The 18,123-nt window shown below is 50.2% G+C and overlaps 6 protein-coding genes across 6 annotated transcripts; 3 read left to right on the top strand and 3 right to left on the bottom strand.

Moving 5' to 3' along the window:
- Positions 1-22: 22 nt before the first annotated feature.
- PV10_00326 (uncharacterized protein) lies at positions 23-1,711 on the bottom strand. The gene is made up of 2 exons (XM_016364381.1): positions 1,258-1,711; positions 23-1,200 (listed from the first exon to the last, which is right to left on the bottom strand). The coding sequence occupies exons 1-2, from the start codon at positions 1,532-1,534 to the stop codon at positions 437-439; spliced, it is 1,041 nt and encodes a 346-aa protein (XP_016228030.1). The 5' UTR covers positions 1,535-1,711; the 3' UTR covers positions 23-436.
- A 1,454-nt stretch (positions 1,712-3,165) lies between these two features.
- Positions 3,166-5,307, top strand: PV10_00325 (uncharacterized protein). The gene is made up of 3 exons (XM_016364380.1): positions 3,166-3,709; positions 3,768-3,859; positions 3,931-5,307. Exons 1-3 carry the CDS (start codon positions 3,363-3,365, stop codon positions 4,551-4,553), a joined length of 1,062 nt encoding a protein of 353 aa, XP_016228029.1. The 5' UTR covers positions 3,166-3,362; the 3' UTR covers positions 4,554-5,307.
- Positions 5,194-7,224, bottom strand: PV10_00324 (uncharacterized protein; the record flags this gene model as incomplete). Its single annotated transcript, XM_016364379.1, has 2 exons — positions 5,194-6,607; positions 6,675-7,224. The coding sequence occupies 2 exons, from the start codon at positions 7,222-7,224 to the stop codon at positions 5,436-5,438; spliced, it is 1,722 nt and encodes a 573-aa protein (XP_016228028.1). The 3' UTR covers positions 5,194-5,435.
- A 275-nt stretch (positions 7,225-7,499) lies between these two features.
- On the top strand, positions 7,500-12,031 carry PV10_00323 (uncharacterized protein). Its single transcript, XM_016364378.1, has 3 exons — positions 7,500-7,949; positions 8,009-11,279; positions 11,656-12,031. The coding sequence occupies exons 1-3, from the start codon at positions 7,714-7,716 to the stop codon at positions 11,824-11,826; spliced, it is 3,678 nt and encodes a 1,225-aa protein (XP_016228027.1). The 5' UTR covers positions 7,500-7,713; the 3' UTR covers positions 11,827-12,031.
- A 1,094-nt stretch (positions 12,032-13,125) lies between these two features.
- On the top strand, positions 13,126-14,705 carry PV10_00322 (uncharacterized protein). The gene has a single exon (XM_016364377.1). It carries the CDS (start codon positions 13,667-13,669, stop codon positions 14,288-14,290), a length of 624 nt encoding a protein of 207 aa, XP_016228026.1. The 5' UTR covers positions 13,126-13,666; the 3' UTR covers positions 14,291-14,705.
- A 541-nt stretch (positions 14,706-15,246) lies between these two features.
- Positions 15,247-17,537, bottom strand: PV10_00321 (uncharacterized protein). The gene has a single exon (XM_016364376.1). It carries the CDS (start codon positions 16,982-16,984, stop codon positions 15,623-15,625), a length of 1,362 nt encoding a protein of 453 aa, XP_016228025.1. The 5' UTR covers positions 16,985-17,537; the 3' UTR covers positions 15,247-15,622.
- Positions 17,538-18,123: the final 586 nt, after the last annotated feature.

Below are 18,123 nucleotides of genomic sequence, written 5' to 3'. Positions count from 1 at the left end.
TGCTAAGGTGCTCTCGGCCACTCTCCGTACCAAGCCAAACAGAATTATCAGGAAGAAGATACTCGTCAACTGGCCAGGACTTCAATAGGGGATGCTCCAGGAGACTAGGATTCTGGAGTTCTAGAAAATGATTCAATTCATCACCCAGGACCCCTCCAGAGTATATTTACATATGCACAACTCCGCCTGGATCTGGTCTCGTTTCCTGCTCAATACATACAAGTCATTATCGAATCTTGAGACCCGATATTGGAGATCATCCGGTATGGAACCCGTCACATTGTTGCTCGGGGCTCAAGGATCGGTTCGGCTCAAATATGCCATTCATATGATTTTGCCCCAGCATCTTTCTCTAGACATTTCGGGCTGGCTCCCAGACAGCATTGAGTCTGGGCCCAAAATCGATATTCTCGCGATAAATAAATTGTTACGGAGCTCATCGCGGCCGAGAAGTAGTTGAATCAGCAGGCAGCTCGTACCCATACCAATTGCTTGGATGTGCCCCGGTCGAATCCATTTCCTGCGGGATCATCTGTTGACCTGAGTCCATCTCACCAGGAATATTTTGCGCCGCAGGTTGGTAGTACCCGCCCTGGGGGGTTCCGTAAAACGACTGCTTGTTGTCATTAGGGGACGACGAAACTGCATTGATTTGCGCAGATGACTTGTGCTTCCGGTTCCAGATCCACCACCCCGCCACGGCAGCACCGACGATGACGGCGACTCCTCCCACAGCACCTCCAGCTATTGCGCCTGTATTCGAACTACCGCCTCCTCCTCCTCCTCCACCGTCGTCGCTACCAGTTGTCTGGGAGGGGGGAGCCGTGCCTGTGGTAGATCCTGAAGTTGTCTGTCCTGTTTCCGACAGTGAGGGTAAAGTGGTGGGAGCGCCATTGCTGGAAGTCGAGGTAGTGCTGGTCGAGGATGATGAGGTCGTGGACGGCGTGGTAGTGGAAGAGGTCGTGGACGAAGTGCTAGATGTAGTTGAAGATGTGGTTGTCGTTGTACTGGGCGGGTCTGTCTGGAAATTGATAAAACTTGTGCCAGTGATTTGTCCCAGCGTGGTAGGCGCCGGCAGGGTGAAGAGTTCGACACCTTCGCGGCCACAACACGAGGTGCTATCACTATTGTTTGTACTGCAGCAGTAGGTCCCTAAGGTGATGGAGCATTGCCAGACTTGAATTCCATTGCCAGGATTATCTGTGGAAAGAAAGATGAATCAGCGGATGCTCGTCATCAGACATGAGGACAACAGACTGTTTTGGCAAAATTGAGGGCATTCGCCAGAGGCCCAGTTCAGGTCCGAACAACTGCCGCGATACAATCTGCCATCTTCCCATAGGCATATCCTGTTACTGAGGCAATAGTATGATGAACTGCAGCAGAAGCTGTCTCCGCCCTCGTCGGTGCAAGGGGTGTCAGATGCAGCCAAGTCTCCATTGGGATAATAGCAAGACTGAGCGCGGGTGAAGGCCAGCAAACAAAGAAGGATTGCCCAACTGAAGGGCACTCTGGCAGCCCCGGCCATGCCCATCTACTTTGTCGTCCCAATCCGAAATCCACCTCTTGTAGCAGGTCAAATTGTCCACATCCAGTCGAATCGCACGGAAACAATGTGAGGTGAGATACGAGTGTCGCTGTTGCTGTGGGTGCGCGGCAGGGTGAGCTGGAGGCAGCACGGGACTGAGTGGCCTGGGAGACGAGTGCGACGACCTTACCTTATCAGAGGCATCTTACTGTTTGAGGCTCAACCGGCCCCGATCATAGCGGGCTTGCCGGCCATGCGTACGAGAATTTGATCGTCCAACGAACGAGCCTAGATCATTACAATTTAGTCCCAATAGTAAGGTAGGTCAATCAGACGGACCCAGGGTTTGAAGGTCAAAAAAGGGCTGGCGTGATACAAAGGTGCCAGTGTGGATTCATTTTTGCGGGAGACGATCCTTGGTATCGTGGGAGAAGTCACTAAAAATTGACCCTGGTGTTGTTGGTCCTGTGAACAGAGTTCTGCAGGTGCGACAACTTGGATTCAAAGGGTCATGGACTGATGGGCTGCCGCTCGAAGGGCCTGGCAGCTGCACTTGGGGGGCCGAAACCGCACGTTATTACCCGCTATTGCAGCGCCGCTGAAACGCGACTCGCTCAAGGCCGGTTGCAGACTCCACCAGCCAGGGTTTCTGGGCTTTGGGGGCATTAATTGGCACTCCCGGCACTGCTTGTAATCTCCCTCTATAGCCTAGGTCAGGTGGAGATGGAGGAGAAAAGAGCATGGCTCAGAAGCAAGAACGGCTCGAGATTGTGTGAAGATGTGAGGGCTGCCAATGATATGATAGAATGTGACCAGACATGGCTCTACGGATAGATCCCATCAAAGTGCGGGATGATGAGCGTTCTTGGGCGAACCGAATGTCACCTTTCTTGTGACCAAGCTCGTTCCCGTTGGCCCAACGCTCGACAGACGGCATGCCGAGAAACAAGACACCTACTACTAGCTAACGACCAAGGCTCTGGACGCAGTAGACTTGCAGCAGATAGCCTAGACTACACAAGAGGATCAAAAGCGTTGGTCGAACACTTTGACCGGTCAGTGGTACGCATGGGTGATCGAAAGTGTCAAAGGTAGGTACCTAAGGTATGTAGAAAGGCAATCTCCATAGTGGACGCGGTCGGTGGAAAACTTGGACAATGATTTGTGTTTCAAAGCAGAGTTTGCCGATGAAATGGCGATTGCCTACTACTGAAGATGGTTCCTGAGGTTGACATGGGCAGTCAAGCCCTATTGTCCTCCAGCCGGGCGGCTAGTAACGAGATGATGGGTGGAACATCCCGCCGCTAGAATCGAGTTTATTGCGCATCGATCACTGACATGGATCGCACATGCAAGACTCGGGCCCTACAGTAGGAGGTGTGCAAGACGAGCGGATACCTAGGATAAGGTACCTAGGTAGGTACCTACCTATGTGGCATCCAGACCAACCTGAATACCTATCCACCATCAACCTCTAAGAAATGCCTAAGGTACGGTAGGGACAGTAAGGTACTAGTAGTTAGGAAGCAATTGCCACAATCATGCAGTTGAACAGGCTGCAATGTCCCTTCAAAGAGCCATAAGGCGCCGGGTTCGGTCTGTTCGACGGCACAGTCATAGGGCTCATTGCCCACAGGCTATAATAGCCCCCTCGGCCCCTTCGACGAGGCTTAGGCATCTTCCAAACACGCCTAACATCAGCTCTTCGGCCCCCACTGGACCTGCGGCAACATTTCCCTCAACATTTCTTGTTTCCATCTTGACCTCAACCTCGACCTCGACCAGACCAGGTCGACATTGTTTCGACTGTGGCTTCAATGTCACCAGTCTCACAATGACATTGACCTCATTCCTCCAGAAGATCCCGCAATTGGGATCGAGGCAATATGCCCGCATCGGTGCGGCTATGGTCATGGTCTTTATCTTCTTGTCGTCTTTCTTTTATTTCGACCTTCCCTTGCCGACCAGAGTCGGCAGTGTAAAAGATCAATCTGCCAAGGACTCGTCATCGTCATCAGGTCCTTCGGTCGAGTTCGTTGTCGCATCTCTCAAGGGAGACGACTCTTCCTGGCTGCAGGAGTACATCTCTAAATGGAAGACCAACCTATATGTTGTCAATGACCAATCCGCCCCCTTGACCGTCCCCCAGAACAAAGGCCGCGAGGCTATGGTATACCTGACGTAAGCTTCTCCTATTATCACAATCAAACCAGGTACTGATCTCGATTGCCATGTTCAGGCATATCATCAATAATTATGACAATCTACCCGACATACTTATATTTATTCACAGCTTGAGATATCAATGGCATAACGATGATCCACTTTACGGTCAGTCCATCCCCTTTTCTTTTGACAGACCTCGCCGCCCTTCCACGAGGTGCCACTGACATCCCTTCTAGACGGCGTCCCCTTGATGCAGTCCCTGCGAACCCAACATATAATTGAACAAGGATACGCCAACCTTCGCTGTGTGTGGACACTGGGCTGCCCAGATGAAATCCACCCACTTCAGGAGAATCACCGACCTTCCAACGATCAGGCAGGCCACACGCAAGAAGCCTACGCCGAGGCATTCAATCAACTCTTTCCTGGACAGAATGTGCCCGAAACCATCGGTGTTGGCTGTTGTGCCCAATTCGCCGCCTCGCGAACCACAATCCACACTCGCCCGAAGTCTGACTACGAACACTATCGTGAATGGCTCCTAACTACCACCCTCGAAGACAGTATCTCCGGCCGTGTCATGGAATATTCTTGGCATCAAATCTTCGGCAAGCCGCCAGTACATTGTCCTGATGCCTCGTGGTGCTACTGCCAGACTTACGGCCTGTGCAATCTCACTTGCACTGAAAACAGGTGTGGTGATCGTTGGCATTTCCCACCTAGTGCCTCTATGCCCAAGGGATGGCCCGAATATGGCTGGCAAGGCGAGCTACGTACCAAGGAGCAGTTGGAGGAGATGAGACTGGAATCTATGCCACACACGGATGGTGCGGATACCGGTGGTGTTGCTGCGGGTTGAGGATAGCGTACGGCGAGTTCATTTCTTTGACTTGACGGGCATGCACTCCATGCGTTGATACCGAATATCGCCAGAGCATGATCGCAGCAGCCGACCCAGATCACGCCAACGGCGGCGAGAGAGATGGCGTAACGACTGGCCTATCGCTATATACCACCAAGGCACCGACAGAATGGCCTTCATCATGACCATCACACTCAGCCTATGATGCAGAATCGGGAGCGGATGACATGAGAAGTATTCCAACGGCCATCTTCTGGCACAGAGCTCTCCAACACCTGGAAACGGTTTTCAGAACGACATGTACCTGTCCGATCCGTCATTTGTCCGTTTCGTCACCGAACATATATATGTCCTGAGACAACAAGACCGTGCCAGACATAGAACCGGTGTTGACAGACTTGACGGAATCAAGGACAGGTCCCTTGGATGCACAATTTGGATAGTCACGAGCAGGAGGGGCCTTCCGAGAGAATTCCTGCTGGTGATTATTGTCAAGACGGACGCGTACAAGTGAATGAATTCATAGAGCGGCGGATCGCTGCACCCTACAGGTACTAACGACATCAATCGACAATCGACAATCCGAGAGTTGTCTCTACATCGATAACTCTCGTAGCTCGTGTCCCCCCTGAATTCAGTGTCTTAATTCTTTCAACATTATTAAGCTCCAGATAATGACCTTCCTACGCCATGCCATGCACTTCTTGCGTCGCAGTCAATGGGTATAACGCTAGGAACACAATGATGCCCCTACTGTCCATAATGTGGTCACACTCCGTCATTTCATCCCCAGCTCATCTATTTCGTCGCCTTGCTCTCATGTCAGTGACATCTATGTCTCAGATGTGAAGGAACTCATCAGCTCTCCGTCAAAGTAACTCATCTTGCTACACGAGCTCCCACTGCTTCGAGTGCTTCGAGTCGCTCCGCTCTCTCTTCTTCGTCTTCGACTGGCGCTGTGAAGAACTCGTGCATCAATGCCTCCTTTGCACTGAAGCGCTTGCCGGCGTCTAACTCAAGCAGACCCTGTAACAAGAGGACCGCTTGGGCTTCCCCTGCTCTTAGGCCATCCTGCTCCTTTTCCCTACAACTCGCCCAAAGGATGATCTTCTCCAATGTGAATCCTCGTTCACCAATGGTCTCAATACTGGTTTCGAATAATTGCCCGTGCATTGCTGCCGCCGCTTGCATCTTCTTGCGGCCAAAAATGGATGCTATCTCAATCATGGCATCGACGTCGTCCGCCGAGTTGAAGAATGGAAACCGTCTAGCGAGAAGGGTCAGGAGAATCACTCCCGCAGACCAGATGTCGATCTTGGTGGTCTGTGATGTGCATTTGAGCAGTACCTCAGGAGCACGAAACCCACGTGTACCGGCCCGATTTGCTCTCCTCGATGGACGGCTATCAGACTTGGGAAAGCCAGTCGATACCAAGTCTGGCTGCGTCTGTAAGACCTGAACCGCAAATGAGTTCAAAAACTTGTCTCTTCGCTTGTCTCTTGATTCCAGGCAGAGACAGGGCTGCCAATCTGTGCCCTGGCGTTCAGCCAAGCCAAAATCAACCAGCACCCCTTCTCTTCTCACATTATCATATAGGAAATTTGTGGGTTTGATGTCACGGTGGAGGATACCAGCTTTGTGGACATGTGCCAGACCACTGAGCAAACTGCTAAAGTAGTGTCGCATGTCTTCCACGAGAAAATCTCGGTAGTATAAGCGAAAGTCCAAATGTCTGAAATAAGGCAGCACTGCAACCACTTGATCAAGATGACGAAAGGCTGTGAGGAGCGGACAGATATACGGCGAGTCTCGTAATTCATGAAGTAGTTCCAACTCGTTGAGAATGCGATGTGGCGATGACGTGACATAGATCTTTTTCAAAGCCACCGTCCGAAGTTTCTTGCGATCACGCGTCGACGTTGCGGTCCTCGAATTTGTCTTTCGTTTCTTTAATGGCATCTCTTCTGGATCTTCCGACATTGCATCGCTACCATCCTCCGTGGGCTCTCGCTGAGGCAGCTGGTGGGCTTTATATACGGTTGAGAATGTGCCTGGTCGACGGAAATAATATGTTAGCAGGGCACGTATTCAAAGAAGACAGCAGGCATGTGTACATACCCTCGCCAATGCGGTTGATCAAGCGGTACTTTTGAGAGATACCCTTAAAGCTCTCTTCCAGTTTCCGCATGTCTTCCATGACTGTCTCGTCAATGTCATCGTCACTATCGTCCGAGTCGTCCGAAACAGATGCATCATTGGAGTCTTCGTCCTCGGACAGTTCCATATACTCGTCGTCCTTGGGACCCATTCGTCGCAGCATCTGAATGCTTTGTTTATCCTCATGGATCTCGATAGCGGTGTGACCCATTTTGTCTCTTGATCTCTTTCCCAAGACAGGGAAGGGTGGCTGTACAGGTGCAGGCACAATTGGAGTATTGGTTTCAGAAGCAGGCGTTATAGACTTTATCGTTCCTGCACCGTCCCGCTCTTGCTCGTCTGCTCCCGTTTGACGCGTCTGTTCCTCGTTCTCAGCGTTGGTAGGGTCAGAAGATCTCAGGAGGATCGAGAACTGTGAAACGGCAGGTTTGGAGGATTTGACATTGGGGACATGGTATTGTTTTGGGCGCAAGGCTTCGAGAACACCTTTGGCACGTTTGCGCAATTTCATGGCTATGGGCGACAGCCAAGGGGGTATGGGGGCGGTGGACACTTGTGGCACTCTAACCTCCACCACTCACTCGTGTGTTTGAGAACAGTGCGACTTGTTTTGCCGACTGACGGTGGGGGACGCATCAAACCCATTCCTATTTAGGAAATACGTCAATAGTCCACCGGCAACACGCCAATAGCAGAGACGCGTGCCTAACTGTGTCAAACGGGTCAAACAGAATGACTGGGATCATCAAATCTGTGAATGGCAACACAGACATTCACCGTCAACTACGCTCATCTCACTGTCGTTGTCAATATCGCCAATATTGTTGTCTTGTCGTTGATGTCGCTCACTCATCACCGCTGAGCTCCTTCCTAGGTTGGCTTGTTTTGGACCCAGGCAAGTGCGACTGACTCCGCTGGCTGGTTCCTGCCTTGTCGACTCAACTGAAGCCTTTGTTGATTTCCTCCTCCACTCTCTCTCTATCAGCAGAACTCTTCCATCATGTCGGACCTGGTTGAGTTTGACATCAATGAGTCTCTGAAACTCTACCTGAGCGATGCAGGATCCATTCCGACCCCAGAAGCACACCCCGATCTACTCGAGTGCGAACATGACCCAGACTCCCTTTCATCAGCTGTAGTCGATGCTGCATTAGACCCAGCACTGGATTTGATCTCTGAAAGCCCCGAGGGGGTACTGAGAAGTTCTGCATTCGACACTCTGCAATTCCTCTTAAAGTGCGCCTCCTCCAGTTGTCCTCTCACGCCGATTTCGAATGCTAACGCTGTACCTACAGACAATCCACAAACTTATCCGCGCACTCATTAAGCAAGATCTTTCATCTGATTGTTTCGGGCCTTTCTACTGCCGCCGACATCGCAAACCATGATATTGAAAACGATGAACAAGAAACCCTCGTTCACCACAAAATCCTGCTCGAAGCATACGCATTCCTTCTCCAATGGGCCATAGCTGCGGTCGAGACAAAAGCTGCCGAGAAAGCGCATGCTGCGCCCGCCCGTCGAGCGACAAAGGGCGCCAAAAAGTCAGTAGCCAAGGACGATGTTTGGGATTCCGCCGGTCAGATCCAAAGTGCCATGGATGTTATGTGTCGAGTGATGAAGTTGAAGCTCAATCGCATCTTCCAAACCACCTCTGATCGAGATAATTTTATCAACCTTTTTACGAGATCAGTATACCTCATCATGGAGACTGAAGCAAGAGTCAAAATCACCGCAGTCCGAATGTTCTCTTTCAAGGTCTTGTGTGTTGCTGTTAAGCATCATGGCCACGCCCTTGGAGCCCAGACTTCGATCGTCCAGAATCTTACATACTTTGAGCACCTTTCCGAACCCATGGCAGAGTTTCTCCACATTCTCTCGGAGCAGTACGACTACCATCAACTATCGGCAGAGATATTAAGAGAACTGGCGGCAAAGGAGTTTAGCCAAAGTGACACCAAAGGCCCCAAATCTGTGTCGGCTTTTATAGTCAAACTTTCCGAGTTGGAACCACGGCTGGTGATCAAGGAAATGGGTCTTCTAGCCAAGTTCCTCGACAGCGAGGCTCACACATTGAGGTGTGCTGTCATTGAAGTCTGCGGCAATCTTCTTGCCGATTTGAGCAAGCAAGAAGAAAAGAGCGAAACCACAAAGATCCAGATAAATGCCTTTTTCGACACTCTGGAGCAGAGATTCCTAGACACGGCGCCATTCTGTCGAGTGAGGACCATGCAAGTCTTCATGAAGATCTGTGAGTTGGAGCAAAAGTTTCCTAAGAGGAGACAGCACGCCACAGAACTTGCCATGCAGAGCCTCCAAGACAAGAGCAGTAACGTGCGGCGAAATGCTGTCAAGCTACTGAAGAAATTGGTGTCTTCTCATCCTTTCAGTCTAATGCATGGTGGTCAACTCTCACACAAGGAGTGGACAGACAGGCTTGAGGCAGTCGAGTCTCAGATTGATGCGCTAAAGCCTCCACCAGAGTCCCCAGGCATGGCACAGACTGCCGAAGGCGAGGAACAAGTCGACAAGGAGCTGCTCGATGAGGCAACAGAGATGGCCGAACAGCCAAAGGAAATGACAGAAGAAGAGCAGATTGCCGCCGTAAAGAAGGCACAAGAGGAATCTGCGAATTCTGAAGTGATGAACAAGCTGCAGTTGACGAGAAAGTACTACCTCGAAGCCCTCAAGTTCATTGAAGTGATCCATGAGGCCTCGGACATTGCAGTTCAACTCCTCTCATCGTCAAACAAGACCGAGGTGATCGAGGTGATGGATTATTTTGTGACTATCGACGCATTCAAGGTGGAAACTGCAAGGAAAGGCATTCGACGCATGCTTCGACTCATCTGGACCAAGAGCAACAACGACGAGGGCAAAGGTGTGCAAACTCATCTGATCGACAGCTACAAGGGGCTTTTCTTCGACGCCCCAGAGATATTCAGCGTAAATGATGCAGCCAACTTTGTTGCGCGAAACATGATCAGTTTGACATTCGGAGCCACACCTGCCGAGTTGACGTCGCTCGAACAACTACTCAGCACCATGTTCAAGGCCGGTCACATTTCGGAAGTTGTTGTTTCCAAGCTGTGGCAAGTGTATGGAGTCAATAAGGGAATCTCCAAAGCTCAAAGGCGCGGCGCCATTATTGTCCTGGGCATGATCGCCCTTGCCAATCCAGAAGTGGTGATCAAGGAAATGGACACCATGCTTCGCGTTGGCCTGGGGCAGCTAGGAAGGGAGGATTTAGTGTTGGCAAAGTTCACCTGCGTTGCTCTGCGTCGGATGATTCCCACGGCCAAAAAGGCGCAGGTGGCAAGTGCTCCTGCTGGTCTGTCAAAGATGTCCAACGGCCATGAAGTTCTCAGAATGCTTGCTTCGATCTTGTTGACAACTTCCCCCAGCAAAGATTGGTACGGTATGGCAGAGCAGGCGGTCGGTGCCATCTACGTTCTCTCAGACCACCCAGATGTCTTGTGTTCCGAAGTCCTCCGGCAAAAGACACGGCTAGTGTTTCAGCGAACTCGAGGAAAGACGTCACTGTCAAGGTCGCCATCACCCGAACCAGACGCCATGGACGTTGACGATATCGAACAAGCTCCGAACGCAGATCAAGAAAAGGTCGAGCAAGAAGGTGAAGCAACGACAGGAGACAAGCCCTCTATTGCACTGTCACACTTACTATTTGCGGTCGGGCATATCGCTGTCAAGCAGATTGTTCATCTCGAGCTGTGTGAACTTGAATTCAAACGACGGAAGCAAGATCAGGAAAAGGACAAGGCTGGGCTGAACCCGTCACCAGAGAAATCGGTTGGGCCTACACCGGTTCGAAAAAGAAAACCGACAGCAGAAGAAGCGCTTGCCGAAAAGCAGAAAGAAGAAGAGAAGGACGAGCTTGACTTGATTGGGGGAACTACCGAGGACGATTTCACGGAAGCCATTGCGCACATACGGGAGCGCGAACTCCTGTTTGGATCGAATTCTCTGCTTACGAACTTTGGACCTCTGGTGACAGAGATATGCGCCAACAATGCGGCATACCGGGATCGAAATCTTCAAGCTCAGGCGACACTATGTCTGGCAAAGCTGATGTGTGTTAGCAGTGAGTATTGTGAAAAGAATCTGCCTCTTCTAATTACAATTCTCGAGCGGTCAACGGATCCGATTGTGCGATCGAATGCGGTGATTGCGCTGGGAGACATGGCGGTCTGCTTCAATCATCTGATCGACGAGAATACGGACTTTCTGTATCGACGACTCAACGACAGCGACGAGAGTGTCAAGCGAACGTGCTTGATGACGCTCACGTTCTTGATCCTGGCGGGTCAAGTCAAAGTCAAAGGACAACTGGGAGAAATGGCCAAGTGTCTGGAGGACGGAGACAAGAGGATTGCAGACCTCGCACGGATGTTTTTCACAGAGCTGGCGACCAAAGACAATGCGGTGTACAATCAATTTGTGGATATGTTCAGCGTGCTGACACAGGACGGACCGCTGGAAGGAGGTGTTATGGAAGAAGAGGCTGTCAAGAGAATCCTCAAATTCTTGTGTGGTTTCATTGAAAAGGTAAGCTTGTTCCCAATAGCAGTTTTGGTCCCGAGGATGTGGCGCATGTTGCGGGTCTTGCACCTGGCGACATGAAATATCACCATCAGCATTGCATTGCATGGGTCAAGTCAGACAGCGTGCAGTGATCCATGTTTCTCGTGGCACTGGCACTGGCACAGAACAACGGCAAAGTCCCGATTCGCTCAAGTGTTGATGGTGCCATGGGAGATTCTCTGGAGACTGTGCATGGTTTGTTGACTGGTCATCGCTGGCTACGTCATTGTACCAGCCTTCGAGCACATGTAGCAGTCATGCAGGGATTGACGGATCCACGTGTTTCGTGTAGTGAGGTGACAGGCGAGCTTGAGCATTGCTGACGATATTTGCCATCTAGGACAAGCACGCAAAGAACCTGGCGGAGAAGCTTGCCGCTCGTCTTGGACGGTGCGTCAACAAGCGACAATGGGACGACACAGCATATGCATTGTCACTGCTTCAGCACAAGAATGAAGAAATCAACCGATTGGTTGGGGAAGGGTATCGGATGGTGGAGGTGGAGAGTTGAGCTGGGGCAGGGTGAGGGTGGTATGGTTGACAATCCCAGTACATGTAGTGATGAAGTTATGATACAGACGAGGCTACAGTTACGGAGAAGGTGTTTTGATGGTTGTGTTTGAGACTGTATATCAGTATTCTGCTAGCGGACAGGCTTGGCACATGATTCAAGTGAACAATGACAACTTCCTTGGGGTAGAGTTGCTCTTGACAACAGATATTGTTTTATTGGCTCGAGTAGAGGGATTGTAGGATCGAATGGGGACGGCGGTCTTGTGATGTACTCAAGACCGGGCCAAGATGAGTGATTCGGATGAGCACGATGAGGCATCGTTTTGTCATGCGCACCACACGCAGGCTCGAGGAGAATGAGTGGGAATGACAGGTGGATGGCCATGACGCTGTGTGCTTGCATAAGACCCTGCATGGTGAGTCAGCACGTGTGCTCGGCTCTTTTGGGCGAATGGATCCGTCAAATGGAGAGGGACCCTGGCACGCCTGGGATTGAAAACTCAGGTAAGGCATTTGGGCCGGGGGACGTCCAGACTCGGCACGGAGTGAGTTCATAAAAGTTGTGCAGGTTTGGAGCAAGGGTTGGACTACAGCATATTTCCATATTAACGATTCTCGAGGTTTTGTACAGGATAATTTGCTTTTAGAGTACGACTTAGTCAAGGTCGTTAGCTTGAGGGGATTCTGCTGCCCCACCAATAAAGCCGAGCACCTAAAGTTAAGGTTTTAGGCCTGGCCGTCATTATAATTGGACCCTAGAAGGAGCTTGTTCTCACCTCCGTACACCTCTCACTATCATTTCTTCCTCACAACCCCCGCCTCAAGCACTTTGTCAGGCCCATATGCGCAATTAGGGGATCACTAGCATGCTGATTCAGAAACCTTTTATCTTTCCGGGTCCCATCTGATCCTGGAACTTGCCCTTTGATCTACAAGCCTTGGTAGATTCCTTACCTCGGTATTGTATCGACTGAGACAGGTGGCTCTGCTGGCGGTGCGTGCTACTGTTGTTTGTGCTCATCGTGCTCATCGTAAGGGAGGATTCTTGCTCATACTCGGTATTCTTTGGTCTTCTTGCCTTTTTGCTTACTTGTTGTCTATCTGTCTATCTACCTAATCATTGGTGATATTGCCACTTCGGAGGTTACCGTTGCTTCGCTTTGCTACATCTGCATCTGCATCTACCTCTGCATCCACAACCACTGACACGTCATATTTCCTCGGTTCATGAACTGTGGCCAAGCATGCACGGATGATGCTATACAGACAGTGCGATGCATGGATGTTCTTCTGCATCAGCCACCCACCGACTCGTATTCTTGGCCTGCAACCCCATCGGGAGAGGGGGGTTAGACATAATCTTTGTATCTGCCAATTACTCGTGTCACTTTGAGTGTCTTTAAAAGCCGCGGTGTCTGCCCAGTCGTACTTCCCCTCTACTACTCTACACCACTTCTTGTCCTTCTTGTCGCTCTTGTCGCTCTTGTACGAGGCTGAGACTCCGTCGTTTCTTATCTCAGCACCCGCCTGTGATGACCAAGTCTTGACTAGTACACCATTCATCTACTGCCTCTTCACCAACTTACTCCTCTAGTGGCAAATGATCCACGCCATCACGGCATCAACCGGTCTTGCGATAGTCCCACCGCCGATCGTATAATCACCGCAACTACCCCAGATCCAAAACCAAATTATACAAGAACTAGATCATTCATCTCCATTTTGATTTCTGGGGACGTGGATCATCCGCACCACTCCACCGCTATAATTCAACGGTTGTTTTCGACCTACCATTCCTATCACTATACTTACTCTCAGCACATCTGCCACATCCCACCATGTCTCGAACCGAATCATCCAGCGACCTTTCTCTAACCTCGACGAGATCGTCGACAAGATCAAATATGCGCATTGACATGCCCGTACAACAGACCGATTTCTCTACCAGTTCCGCCTCACAACCACGGGTACAGACACCATATGTTATCGCGTCACTTCCTTCCCCCACCCAGAACCCACACAAGACCTCATGGTCACACGCTGGAGCCCAGCACCACATCCACATTCCTACACCACACCCTGTATCGGCAACCACGTCGTTCCTCGACAAGCATGTCCCGATGTTCTCTAAGCATCACCATGAATTCGCCTTCAATCACGATGCTCGAGCCGCCAGACGCGAAGCCCGCAAATCGCTTCAACATACTGCCATTCCCGAGGTCGATATTGAGCATCTACCCGGGGGAAGTGTCAGTGCAGCTCTACACGCCGTAACTGCCACCGCCGCCGCACCTGCCCTCGCCGATTCCAAAATCGAGGATGAGAGGGCCTGGCAAGAAATCATCACTAAGAGAGAGGCTGCCCGGTTGAGAAGTGGTAGTGATGGCGCCAACTGGAGGAGGAGCCTGGATACCGAGAGGAGTGATTCCGAGGCCAAATCCAGTCCTGCCGTCACACCGTAATAGTTCTACCGTCTACAGATGCATTTGTTACGAATACTGAAATGAAGAGACCAAGGGTTCCGCACAGAGCACTCCCTCCACGGAACCAGAATCAGGTCTCTTGGGAATCTTGGACTTAATATGGGGTTTATGGGTCATTATGGTGTTTTCTCCCTGGATTGGGTTTGGGAGATCTGGTTTGGAATCTCAGATTGAGATCTGAAAGGATATTGAATTCATGTCATTTTTTGTATACAAGGCATTCCCCTCATTTGAATGCAACGCAATATTTGATCCCTCAAAGACTTCAATCACATGACGATACTTGGTATGTAGGTAGGGAAGGTATAGGCAGAAAAGTCAACGCATCGATTCGTTTACTTCCCACGTTGAGAAATGCTCAGATCACCGACTTTATACTCTGCGTAGGAGGAGGATACATATCCTCAGTTTGGATGCTAAGGCGCAGTTGCTAGGCGGAGACTACATACCTGCCTGGCTGGCTGACGCTCTCTATGGTATTTACAGTAAATACGACACGGCTATTTATGGTGCAGTCATGTTTGAAATTGTGGTCAGTCAGAAAGGTGAATTCGATATCTTTCACGATTGATAGGGACCGGGTGATTCAACTTCCTGGCCACCACGAGATAGTCTTCCATCAACGACTGGAATCTGGCTAGGTCCTGTTATCGAGAAATGTTGGATTCAATCATACAAGAGTGCCAAAGATCTGGCAGTTGAGCTAGAAGAGGAGGTTCCTTAGGTACAGGGCCGAGGGGTCTGGTCATGGTTGATGTTAACCTACTAGGTACTGGCTCATCATAAAGAATCTTTCCTAAGAATATAAGAGCCGATGCAGACCATTTATCACGGGATAGCCCCGGCGAACCCCGCCGACTCAACCTAACCCAAGACTAGGTAAGGTACTACTACTTATAAACGCACCGTATACTAGGAGACTGAGTTTCCTTTAGTTATCGGTGTTAGAAGTCTCTATATTAGTAGACGGCTAGCTGCCATCTCTGAGTATTACACGCCTAGTCCTATCGATCTAACCAGCGCTCTTACACGGGTTCAAATAGCACCACGCCCCTCGTCTCGTCTTGTTCTATATTCAATATACAGCAGCACCAGATCGTAGTAGAATGTCGTATGGCCGGCAATCGTCGCCATCGAGGTTGTTCCCCACCATTCTCAGATTCGGTACAATATCTCGCGATGATATCGGCAATGGAGGGATAAGAGGGAAGCCAGGAAGCAAGGTTGTCATGATCCTCTGTATCTCGGCGATAGCCATCAATGCAGTATCAATCAGGGCCGTTGCACTTCTGAGACATTCTCTTGCCTATGTCAAATCCATTCCAGGGCCACACAACACACGACATCAATGCCTTTCCGGAAACGGAGCACGACGGAGGAGTCAGAATCTCGTTTCTCGAAGCTGGTTTCACATCTTTCTTTGAGGTGTTCCAGATTTATCTCCTGACTTCCAGCATCCATTTCACTGTCTTCCTTGAGGGTGAGTATTCCCTCACAAGGTGACTGTATCTCCACTAATATCCTGAAATTCGAATACTCAATATACAGAGGTTTGCCGGGATGAAGGTTGAAGCTCCTGGGGAAAGGAGTTGACAGAATTGAGTCATTCCTCTGGCGCAAATTGCTGAGGCTATTGATTTGAGATACCGGAGCTGTCGTGTTGTCACATTCGGGCACAGCTTTTGATTCGAGGTCATGCTTCGGTTGTGTGGGAGTTGCAGGAGCATCCGAAGCTGATGGCGACTGGTTGAATACTGACTCTACACCACCTGGTGAAACTCGTGACGGAGCAGGTAGAATACTCCTGCTCGTACTTTGTGGAGGATCGAGCTTCGTAATGGTTGATGCGGGTGAGTAGACCGGAAGCTCCGGGAGATGATGCCTGCTCGTGAGAGGGTAAGGTCGCCAAAGGTGCTCCTGGGATATAAGTTCAACACATTCATGTTGCACTCCTCGTATGATGGCCCTTAACGCAGCGATATTGACGGAATTGTACTCCGCGAGATCTGGGATAGTCCACTGGTCATATAGACGGCCATGCCATGCTGATACGCTGAAAAGCTTTTGCTCGTTAATGAAGAGGTGGCAAAGAAAACATGTAGCTTTGCTCGTGCCGATGAATCGTGGCGGTTGCGTGCTCCTTGTGATCATGTAATGTACGACCATTTGCACTTCTGCATGTACGTAGCAGTAAATTTTCTTACCAGTGAGTGATATGGAGCTCTGTCTAGGTTCGTATGGGTCAAGGTACTCAAGCTTGATATTCGAGAAAAGTGACCTTATCCCCTTTCTACGGGATTCTCTTGACAGAGTCTCAGGAATTCTGTAGTATGCTCCGAGCTTGTCGATTTGCATGATGAACTTATCATTGAACCACTCATGAGAGTTTAATCCGGCGTTTTGCAATGTAGTTCGAAAAGACACGCGGCCATTGGAAGTGGTGATAGAGAAGCATTCGCTAACACACTCCTCGAGGGCCCGGGCGGATTCAGGGCCGACAAAGCCCAAGCTATTTTCGAATCTTCCTTTCAGCTTGGATATGCGATTGACAAAATTTTTGGCGACAGCCGTCGACGCTCTGGCTCGCATCTGGGCAAGAGTTTTATCGAGTCTTGCACTGGGAGATACGGCACCACGACAGTGAGAAGGTTGATATCCAAGGAACAGCCGCATCCGCGAGAGGATACGCTCATGTAAAAGTGTGAGTATTAATGCTCTGGTTGTTGAGATGCAGTCCGCCAGCGAGATCTCTTTCGAGAAGTGAGACAAATGTAACAGCGAAGCTCATAGTATACCTACTATTCGATGCACAAGACATCAGGCAATCGCAAATTTGTTCCAGCCCATTTCTGATCTCATCACGTACTCCGTTATTTGCTGCAAAACGAAAGACAAGGCCTCGAGGCTCAGAAAGCTCTTCAACACATACGGCACTCACGCTTTCTACCCCTTCTTGAGCGGCTGAAATGAATGCAAAGTCAGTAGCAAGTCTTTCTTCGGCTTCAAAAGAGAGCAAGCGAAGTTCCGTCGAAGAAGGAAGACATTGTCTATCTCTCGAGCTTGACCACCAATGTTTGGGGTCGACCGGGACGCCGCTCGTGGCTCGAGAAAGGCGGATGACAGTTTCACGAAAAAGATCTTCCGAGACATCCTTCCATATGGAGTCGTTCAGCTTCGCAGTCCGGAGTGGCTTTACGGTCTGCATGACAAGACGATTTGATCCAGCCTTGGGCCCGTTGCGAACAAGGCGTGGTTATCGGTGTGAGCGAGTATTGAAATGACTAAGCAGGAATTCTGTCACGCGCAGCGATTTCGGGCGGGAGCTAAGATAGGTAGGTTTTCCGGGCTACGCAAATCCCAGCCGCAGGTCAAAGCCACAGTAACGTACGAAGTAGGTAGGTACCTAGGTACTACTACTAAATACCTCTTTCAATGACGAGGAGCGCACACGTACGGAGGTACTGACCCTTACGGTATTCAAAGCTAACTTGATTGATCTAATCTAATTGGCTATCTTGCCTCCTCCCACCGTGTTCATATATAATTAAGCCGAGGAGCCAAAACTGGGCCTCGTCGGGCCCGCCTTTCCCTTACGGAGCGTAGACACTCGTCCCTATCCTAAGGTGACACCGATTCTGCACATTACTATATGTGTACGGAGTATGGGTTTCGAGAACATATGTACGTACTCAGAGTACAGCCTGATGTTGACAAACTCAACACTAAGCGATAAGCACTAATCCCAGCACATCCTAGTCCCAGACACTGACACTCACACTGCGCTGTGATACGGCCCCAAAAATAGTATCTGA

The sequence above is a fragment of the Exophiala mesophila genome (genome assembly GCF_000836275.1).
Source record: "Exophiala mesophila strain CBS 40295 unplaced genomic scaffold supercont1.1, whole genome shotgun sequence".
In the NCBI taxonomy this organism is placed as follows: Eukaryota; Fungi; Ascomycota; class Eurotiomycetes; order Chaetothyriales; family Herpotrichiellaceae; genus Exophiala; species Exophiala mesophila.
This window is presented reverse-complemented; position numbering and strand designations above follow the sequence as displayed.

Bases quoted from the DNA above. Each gene is read 5' to 3' on its own strand.
- PV10_00326 (XM_016364381.1), bottom strand. From the start codon at position 1,534: ATGGGCATGGCCGGGGCTGCCAGAGTGCCCTTCAGTTGGGCAATCCTT. The intron at 1,201-1,257 runs GTCTGTTGTCCT...TTCTTTCCACAG, and splicing joins CCCTCAATTTTGCCAAAACA to ATAATCCTGGCAATGGAATT.
- PV10_00325 (XM_016364380.1), top strand. From the start codon at position 3,363: ATGACATTGACCTCATTCCTCCAGAAGATCCCGCAATTGGGATCGAGG. The intron at 3,710-3,767 runs GTAAGCTTCTCC...TGCCATGTTCAG, and splicing joins GAGGCTATGGTATACCTGAC to GCATATCATCAATAATTATG. The intron at 3,860-3,930 runs GTCAGTCCATCC...CATCCCTTCTAG, and splicing joins TAACGATGATCCACTTTACG to ACGGCGTCCCCTTGATGCAG.
- PV10_00323 (XM_016364378.1), top strand. From the start codon at position 7,714: ATGTCGGACCTGGTTGAGTTTGACATCAATGAGTCTCTGAAACTCTAC. The intron at 7,950-8,008 runs GTGCGCCTCCTC...CTGTACCTACAG, and splicing joins ACTCTGCAATTCCTCTTAAA to ACAATCCACAAACTTATCCG. The intron at 11,280-11,655 runs GTAAGCTTGTTC...TTTGCCATCTAG, and splicing joins TGTGTGGTTTCATTGAAAAG to GACAAGCACGCAAAGAACCT.
- PV10_00322 (XM_016364377.1), top strand. From the start codon at position 13,667: ATGTCTCGAACCGAATCATCCAGCGACCTTTCTCTAACCTCGACGAGA.
- PV10_00321 (XM_016364376.1), bottom strand. From the start codon at position 16,984: ATGCGGCTGTTCCTTGGATATCAACCTTCTCACTGTCGTGGTGCCGTA.